This window comes from Frieseomelitta varia, unplaced genomic scaffold (genome assembly GCF_011392965.1).
Source record: "Frieseomelitta varia isolate USP_RPSP 00005682 unplaced genomic scaffold, Fvar_1.2 scaffold_493, whole genome shotgun sequence".
Classification (NCBI taxonomy): domain Eukaryota; kingdom Metazoa; phylum Arthropoda; class Insecta; order Hymenoptera; family Apidae; genus Frieseomelitta; species Frieseomelitta varia.
Genome location: NW_025110249.1, coordinates 669,914 through 678,936, shown reverse-complemented (window position 1 = coordinate 678,936; position 9,023 = coordinate 669,914). Strand labels below are relative to the sequence as shown.

Genomic DNA, 9,023 nt, shown 5'->3' with positions numbered 1-9,023 from the left:
GGGGGGGGGGGGGAGAAAAGAAAAAAAAAAAAAGAAACGAGAACGGTGAATAATTAAAAGATATCGGCTGTTTCAACAGCAAGCCCCCATGATTATACATCTATCATACCCACAAGTTGTATAGCGAATTCTGTAAAATGCTAAGTTCTTGCCCATCGTCTTTAGTAGTCTTCTATTAATCGAAGAGCTAAATTATACTCCTAACTCTCCCCCCTTTCTTTTCGTATCTCTCCCTTCTTTTTTGTCCCCTTCTCTTTCGCTCTCTTTCTCGTTCTCTCTTTTCTCTTCTTTTATTTACAACGTAAATATTTTTTGTACAGACATACATCGCGTACTTAAAGGTAGGTGTGTGCAAACTAGGAAAAATCTAATAAATATAAATATAAATATACATATATATATATGTATATATATATATATATGTATATGTATGTGTGTAATTGTTTATATATATATATATATATATATATATGTATGTATATATAAAATGATATTTATAAGTATGTCAAATAAACATACACGTGTGTTTATTACTACCTGGAACTCGTCCATCTTTGTTCCCAAGTAGGAGATGTTAACAGTTACAAAATTCGCGAATTAAGCGGATCGTTGACCCGTCCAGCGATCAAAGCCACCGAAGTCTCCGCATCGACGATGAAGTAGAGGAACGGATGAACAACCGTAAATGGCACTGGCCCTGCCCTCTCGAATAATCCATTTCCTATGAAAGAAAAATTCCTCTGAAACATTTGATCCATAATTTCGAACGTTCGTTCGGCTACGATTTGATAAAGCTACTTACTACAATTGAAGGGATTTTTGAAGAAGATAAGATCAAATTTCTTTGGAAGCTTTAATTCTGATTCTTCAATATCAACAACTAGCAATAAAGAAATAATTGCTTTTTACTAGTTATTTGGGGTTAGAAATTTAAAAAAAATATTTATTGCCACAACGTTTGTTAAACTTTCGGTTTTTAGAGAACTTTGTAAATATATCTCCTTGTATTTTATATAATTGAAGGGATTTTTAAAGAAGATAAGATCAAATTTCTTTGGAAGCTTTAATTCTGATTCTTCAATATCAACTAGCAATAAAGAAATAATTGCTTTTTACTAGTTATTTGGAGTTAGAAATCTCAAAAAATATTTATTGCCACAACGTTTGTTAAACCTTCGGTTTTTAGAGAACTTTGTAAATATATCTCCTTGTATTTTATATAAAATTATTACTTCAAACCTAGAAACTCGTTCTCTCCTCAACCATGTCGTATTAAGTATTTCTTTTTTTAATTACAAACGTTTCGCGTTGTTCCTGCGTGATCTTATCGTGAATTATCCGTTTTCTTCAGAAATCTTGAAAATTACAAGCTATTTTATTCAGTGCACGTATGGTGGAAAAGTTTTCAGGTAAATGGAACGAGCGCGAGCAGAGAGGAAGAGAGGGAGAAAATGAAAATTGGAAACGAACAGCTGACGGAATTAATTGAAAACGTTTGCGAGCGGCATTCCTCGCAACGATTCGCAGGAATTCATGACAATCATAACGGAGAACAAACCCGCAAGGTCTTTTTATTTATTTCCCTCGGTGAGTCAGGCGCGCAGGATATCAACGATTAAATCCAGCCGACATTATAACAATACTGAGAATATTCTCGACATCGTGGCCGGCGTCAATTACGATAAACCGGAAACGACAGCTGTTCGACGAGCAAACAACGAATTGGCAATTCGATTCGACGGTCAATCGGAGAAAAAGAAAATCTCTCCCGGAATCTTTTGCGCAATCGGATGCTAAACACGTGACTTTGCCTGTAAAAACGAGGGGGGGAAGGCAAAAAAATTAACTGTTACGCGAATCTATTTTCTTCGAAACGCAGAGAACAAACGAACGGGTAATGTTTATTCAATTCTCACGATACAATCTCGCTGATACGACGTTTGTTGTCAGTCAACAACCTCGACGAAAGAGTGTATCGAGTTACGAACGCAACGATCTAGCTAGCTGGATGGGAGAAACTCCCTTGACAAGTATCAATCGAGTATCGGCAATGGCGCCACGAACATTTCTATTCTACAATCTGTCCCTGAAAGCTCCAATTGGTCAAAATAGAAAGTAAAGTTGCACATCTGAAGAGAATTCGTGGAATTTTGGAAGTGTAACGAAATAAATTTCTCAGAAATTTGTGAACAAAGTTAGTTTCATAATAGCGTTGCAACGCGACGTCGTACCGTAAATCCTAAATCTAAAATCTCAGTCTAAAGTTCCAAAGGTGTAATAAAGTTAATTTTACAACAGTTTAAATGGAATAGAATTCTGACAAAATTATGTCACTTTCGTTAATGGTAAACGTTCTTGGTAACAATTCTTTTTGCATTTGTAGAAGATATACTATGTCGAACGAAACGACTATGTAGCGATCTAACATGAACACGAAGAAGAGAATGAAGAGGAAAGGGAATTGATCAGACACGCGCCAGTAGTAACAGTCAGGCATCGTCAGACACTTGCTCGCCGAGCGTACATCGACGTCGCGTTCGACATGCGCCAAAGAATCGCAATTTCACCCGTGGATATTGCGTCACGGCGATTACTTGATCGAATCTTACCAATCGCTGATCGCTTCCTCTCTTTACGGTAATCCGAGATATCCTCTTCCTTTTTTTCCATACACGAGAAACTCGACATCCTTTAAACGGACATAAATATTCTCCAGTAAAAATCGCAAGAGCTCGGAAGGACTTTGATTTTATTTTACAGAAGGAGAAGAAAGTTTGTGGAAAATTTGCGAATTTTTTGCAAACTCGAGATCTCGTGAAAAAAAATTTTTCCCACAAAATTTCAAAAATAAAAAATTTTATTCCGAATTTTTGTGAGAGACTTTTAGCAACACTGAGATAAAAATTCAGTATCATCTGTAAAGATTCTAAACTATGATAATTTTTTTTTTTTCATAAAATTCCAAATTTTCTGGGAGAGGAGTTTTATAGTAACGTTGATATAAAAATTCTAAATTTCATATAAAAGTTCAGACTTCGATTTTTAACTGTAACAAGAGAATACTAGGTCATGTGAAAAATTCGATACAATCACGTAACTTTCGGAGGTTGACGTTGTGAGGGAAATAGAGGGGGAGTGCAGTAGAATGTAAAAAGCACAGAGCAGAAACCTGGATGATAGTATCGGTAATAGTCCCGACGAAGTAGAACGATCAATGGAGGATCGGTAGGGCGGTAAGTCGACTCACGAGAGTGGGTCCTGTCTGGTTTCATATAGTTTCTGATGTTCACGCCGATGCTCTGCTGCACGTCTCTGGCATACACACCAAGATCTGGCGTCATTGGAGAGAGGTCTGCTGTTCTCGGCTCGAACACGTCCAAAATTCCCAACTGAAAACGAAATAGTAGAATAACTGACAAAAAAAAATTATTCGTCGATCGATCGAAATCGTCGAAAGTAATAAAATTCAAAGAATACAAATGAATGAACAATAAAATATAATAAAACAAATTATCGAAAATGCCAAAGTATCGAATAATGAAAAGAAGTGCGGTTAAATAATGACTAGATAATGATTACCAAGTAATAAAATACAAAGTCGTTAAGAAAAGTCAAACAACGATTCTAAATAACCCTCGAACGTTCGATAAAACAAAAGACCTCCAGTCTCAAGACTCGAATCGGCTCGAGTTGAACTTGGGTCTATTCTAAGTGGCATTAAAGCCAGCGAAAACGGTGAAATAGCAGCGAAATCGGTCGTAAAACTGGCGAGCTAGAAACGGTGCCGAATTACGTCTATTAAACAATTCGCGTTTTTTCGCCGTTCGCTGTGTTTCGAATCGTGTCGTGAATTACGCGTCGTCAAGGAGGCCACGTGTTGCCGATCAGCCTGCCTCGCGGAATACAGCCGTGACGAGAAACGGAAAGTGCACTCAAGATCTCTAGACTAACGCGATTAAGTAATTAGGCGCTTAATGGCCGCGACTAATGGCAAAATATCGAGCGGCGAACACCGGCAAGCACGATTCGGCCAAGTTTCGAGAACCATTCCCTCCTCTAGAACCGTTGAAAACTTCGTTCGCTCGAACGAGACAAAAGGAGACGGCTGTGTTCTGGCCGTTTAGGATTCTTTTCGCGACGAAATTATGCTTCGTACCCTTTGGAGGAAGGACGTCAAAGTGACAAAACCGCGTAACATGAAGGACGGTATGGTGGCCCTGACCCAAGTAGCCTGTAACTGTTTCCGCAGTAGTCTCAACGACTTCCCGCCGAGATCTCTCGCCAGACGATACGTGTCCCTTCTGTCTGTCGCCATCATGAGCAGAATGTTGTACCTTGGATCCTGGAACGACGATTTAGAAACAATCTGTAATTTGGTAGAAGAATTATTTGATAACTCTTTGATGGCCCACAGAGGCCACTTGCGCAATTAAGCTGTTGTATCTTTATAGATTTGTAGAAAATTGAAGGATACAGAAAATCGCAGAACGCACGCAATATGTGGAAATATATGAATTATCGAAAGGAGGTTACTTATCATAGTATTTCGAAAAAAGGTTTCTACTTCTTCTCAAAATATGAAATTGCGCTATCATCAGTGTCACAAGTTACAAGTTACTAATAGATTCTCTTCTATGATAACGATAAATTTGATAACGATAAAATAGGTTAAATTTTTACGAGATATTTATAATACGAAAGAGAATTGATAATTATTGATATTAAAAAAAATATAAAATTTACAATACGAAAGAGAATTAATAATTATTGGTATTAAAAAAATATAAAAAGATTGGCCATGAGGAAGAGGCAATTATAATAATGGAAGAATATGCTTTTTGAGAGTTTTTCACGGGGCAAAAGCACGGCTCTTACATCAAGCGGAAACTCGAGGGCAACGGCGTGCAGCGATGGGAAATAGGCAAAAGGTAGAACTGCGAAGTATCTGGAAGCCGTAACAGAGGAGACGTCGCAGCCATTTACTAGGAATGATATCTCCGTCGAGTCTCTGACGGATGCCTCGTTCAAAGTCGTGGAATAGGGCTTCCAGATGCCTAGGTCTTGCATCCAAATTCCTTCGTCTGAAATTCAGAAAACAGAATAGTAGAAAAATTCTATACATCGAGAAGTTGTAGAAATTTTTTCGAAATTAATAGGCAAAAAGTAAATAATTCAATCAAAAAATCGAAGAATAATCCTCCATAAATTGCTTTTTAAAATATCTTCTTTCAACCACCAAGTGGTATGAAAAAAATAGTGATAAAAAGAAATTAACAAGTGTAGACTTAAATACAGACTCATCTTTATATAATTATAAAGGGATATTTGGTATTTTCTACAAAAATAGAGAAACAAATCGACAAACCGTAATTCGCGCAATTTCCAATTCCCATTTGCCTATTTTATTTTTCACGGATGCTAATATGATAAATCAACCAACTTCGTCGGCGCTCTAACCAGGATCCTCTGCTCGTTCGTCTTAATCATCCTCTATAAAACCGTATCCTATCCGTCGAGCAATCAACTCATAAAAGAGCCATAGAAAGAGAAAAAAACAAAAAAAAAACGAATAACGAAAGAAAGAAGAATAAAAAGTAAAAACACAACATTCCACCTGGGTAACTAGAGAAGAATCCCCTCGGGCTCCTGTCGCTACGTTTCCTTCGATTCATCATCGGGCTGGAGGGTACAGTGGTCAGCTGTCCAATCCCGGTTTCACCTACGGTCGTGAGTGGCAAATCGGTAGATCCTATCTCGTTCGAAATAGACTGATTATTCGAGTCCGTTGAAACGGTATTCTCATCGGCAGGTGGTCCATCCGTGGACGACGTCCGAGCCGGGATCATCGAACTCGTTGAAGCTTCAGTGACATTGGCTGCTGATGCTTCTGACCCGACGACGACGATAGTTCCCGTACTCGGTGTTGACGAGTCTGTCGGCGCGGCCGTTGTCTCTGAAACGGACACTGCGATGGTCGTAGTTTCGATGGGCTGATCAGGAGAAACGGTCGTCTGACTAGTCGATTCTGTATCCCCTTCGGTTAACGTGGAAGGTATCTCTGGAATTGAACTTGAAGTAGATGTATTTATAATAGTAGTTGATGGGACGTTTAATGTCTCTTCGGTGTTTGACGATTGAATATCTGGCATCGAAGTGACTGTCGTCGTAAGTTGAACAGAATTTGCAATGGTTGTCTGCGACGTTTCAGATGCTTCGCTTGTGGCAGGAGTAGTCTCGGTGGATGAAGTTGTAATTGAACTAGATAGGGTGCCCGTGCTCGTAGATCTAGTTATTGTTTCGGTAGATAAGGTCGTAACTGAACTAGGCAAGGTGGTAGTTTCTGTATCGCCCATTAGAACAGTGCTAGCAGGAATAGTTTCTGTCAATCTATCTTGCTCATCCACGGTGCTTAACGTCGTTCCAAGAAGCTCCGCCGAGGCAGTGGTAGACATTGGCACGTCACTAGCGGTCTTGGAAGTCTGCACAGTTCTTACCGTAGTGGCACTTTGCGTGGTAGTTTCGTCAGAAATCGGCGTTCTTGCTTCAGTCGTCGGTTGTTCGGGAGCCACGACACTGGTTGTTTCTGGCACGGAAGTAGTTTCGTTGATTCCTTCCTCAGGGATGGACAGATCGAACCCGTAGAACCTCAGAACGTCTTCATATTCCGGCCTCAGTTTCGTGTTCTCGTGATTGAGCGTCAAACCACCGAGGAATCCATCCGCGTTCAGATACGTCTTTGAAATGCAGAAATAATTACTGTTACGGGCCCTCCTCCCCTCGTCACGGATGTTTAATCGTCGAAACTTGCGAAACTTGTTCGAAAAGAGCGATCGACCAAGAGAGAAACTGCTACTTAAAGAAGAGAAACTAGATGCACAGATTTGTTTGAAGTAAGAAATATACGTAAGAGCACACGAGAAAATACGTAATACTGTTCTTAGTACTGTACTATACTTGTTGCTTACGAAACTTAAACTATTAAGTCTGACAAATTCTTTTCGTTTTTAATTATCGTATCAAGGTGCTGCTTTCCAGTGATAAAATAAGAAAAATCAGATTTCCCTCCTATGATCTACGTATGTACATGCATACACGTGCATTTTATTCGTCGAAATGACAGTTCGTAAGAACGTATTATACGCTGTAATGATAGTCTTGAGGGATTAACGAGAATCAGAGACGACCAGAGGATAATTGTTACCCTTAATCTGCGATGGATATCGCGAAAACCGATCCTGGTGATGTCCCGATCTCGCGGCAGACCGAGAGCATCGGCGATCTGCTGTCTTCCTCTGCCAGCCGAGCCCTCGTAGAGCGCGGCCAGGACGAAGCCAACCCCCGTCGGCGAGAATGCAACGTTCCCGTGAGCCGTGTACTGCTGCAGAATCCGCACGCCTAGGTCGTTAATAACGTCCGTGATGATGTCGACCGGCCGATGCGGAACCGGTTGATACCAGCCGTCGAATCCCACGTTGTCGTAGCCGTAGACGAACACAGGCGACACTGTCCGAGAATATTTTCAATGAAAAATCATCGAACCTCGAGGAAGGTTGATTAAACTAACTCTCAAGTTGAGGACTATTGACGGATAATTACGAGATGTTTAATACAAGTAGTTGTGTACAATATTTCACAGAGGTCACGAAAGTATTTAAACAGTCAAAATCCAGCGAAACTGTACTATGTGTGATATGAATTGTTCGTTAAATACGCACAATTATATACGAATAACTTTTATAATAACTTTTTTATATAGAAAACAGTTTTACAATATGACCATGACGCGTGTTTCGCTGCAACGCCGAAACGTTTCAAACAATTTTATACGATACACGCAGAAATTTGATAACTTTCTCAACTTTAATCGGCGTGTAACTATATTTGCCCAAGGCCGAGTGTATCCCATATTTAGAATAAAGCCACGCGACTAGTAAAAAGTACCGTGTTTCCAAGCGAATCGAGCAGCAAATCGCCGCAGAGGGTAAAAGGAAAAGAGCTCAAGTGTGCGATACGTACGCTGCAGCAGGATCAGCCAGGACATCCAGGCGCCCATATTAATCGCGACTGGTTGCTGAATCACTGGCGGACGAGGTGCACGGCCCAACTGGCGAGAAGCATGGACAACCGGGTCTCCTCGCGGAGATTCTCTCTCGATCTGCGAAAAGGAATCGCGACACGGTGGCGCGAAAACGTGGGCCGGCAGGCGCAGCTCTATTAGGATTAGTCTTAGTCGTCCGCTCTCTACGTCGGAACTGGCTCGCGGATGGTGCACGCCGCCCGCTCGAGCCTCTGCCGGCCAGCTCGGCGATTTTTTAAACGGCAAGGTCGTCAGGTAGATAAACCCGTGTCTATGTACGCCGTCATATTGCGCGCTCGTCCCTCCCCTTTCCCCATCGCGGAGGCAGCTTCCCCGGAGGATGCCAAGCTGGTGGTAGTAGGAGTAAAACGACGAATGAGAAGGAGAATTATTCGGAATTATTCAGTGACACGTGGCCGACATTCGTTTCTGCGAAGCTTGTTATGGATATTTGGGATCCGCAGGACTCGCGATGTTGATGAAAATTTAATGGAATTGGGGGATTTAGTTGGGAATTCGCCAAGATTAGTTAATTTAACTCTCTCTTTCTTCTCTGTGATGGTACAATTGTTTTGTAGCGTTCCGTTTCGTTCGATCGTTTCAGGATATTTTTTGGAGAAATTATACTTTCATCGATAGAAATATTATATTTGGGCGAAATTAAATTTTTATTCATAGATTTGTTGGAGGTGTTTGAGATTCGTGAATTTTATAGAAATTTAATGGCGATTGTACGAACGGTGAAAAGTTCAATTAATTTAATCTTCTATGATCATTTGAGAATTATATAATTGTATGTATATTTGTATTGTATATTTATATTGTATATTTATATTGTTATGTATATTTATATTGCTTAATCATTTCAGGGCATCATATTTTTGAAGAAATTACATTAACGTTGGTAGAAATTATATTTGGGAGGAGTTAAACTTTTTATTGATAG

General features: G+C 40.1%; 1 protein-coding gene across 2 annotated transcripts; it reads right to left on the bottom strand.

Moving 5' to 3' along the window:
• Window positions 1-510: 510 nt before the first annotated feature.
• Window positions 511-8,278, bottom strand: LOC122533065 (mucin-17-like). Of its 2 annotated transcripts, none has more exons than XM_043662426.1 (7): window positions 8,017-8,278; window positions 7,202-7,503; window positions 5,615-6,734; window positions 4,876-5,081; window positions 4,157-4,342; window positions 3,170-3,389; window positions 511-721 (listed from the first exon to the last, which is right to left on the bottom strand). In XM_043662426.1, the coding sequence occupies exons 1-7, from the start codon at window positions 8,051-8,053 to the stop codon at window positions 582-584; spliced, it is 2,211 nt and encodes a 736-aa protein (XP_043518361.1). In that variant the 5' UTR covers window positions 8,054-8,278; the 3' UTR covers window positions 511-581. The 2 variants fall into 2 exon arrangements, with proteins under 2 accessions (XP_043518361.1, XP_043518362.1); XM_043662427.1 differs by having other exon boundaries at window positions 3,248-3,389; window positions 8,017-8,276.
• Window positions 8,279-9,023: the final 745 nt, after the last annotated feature.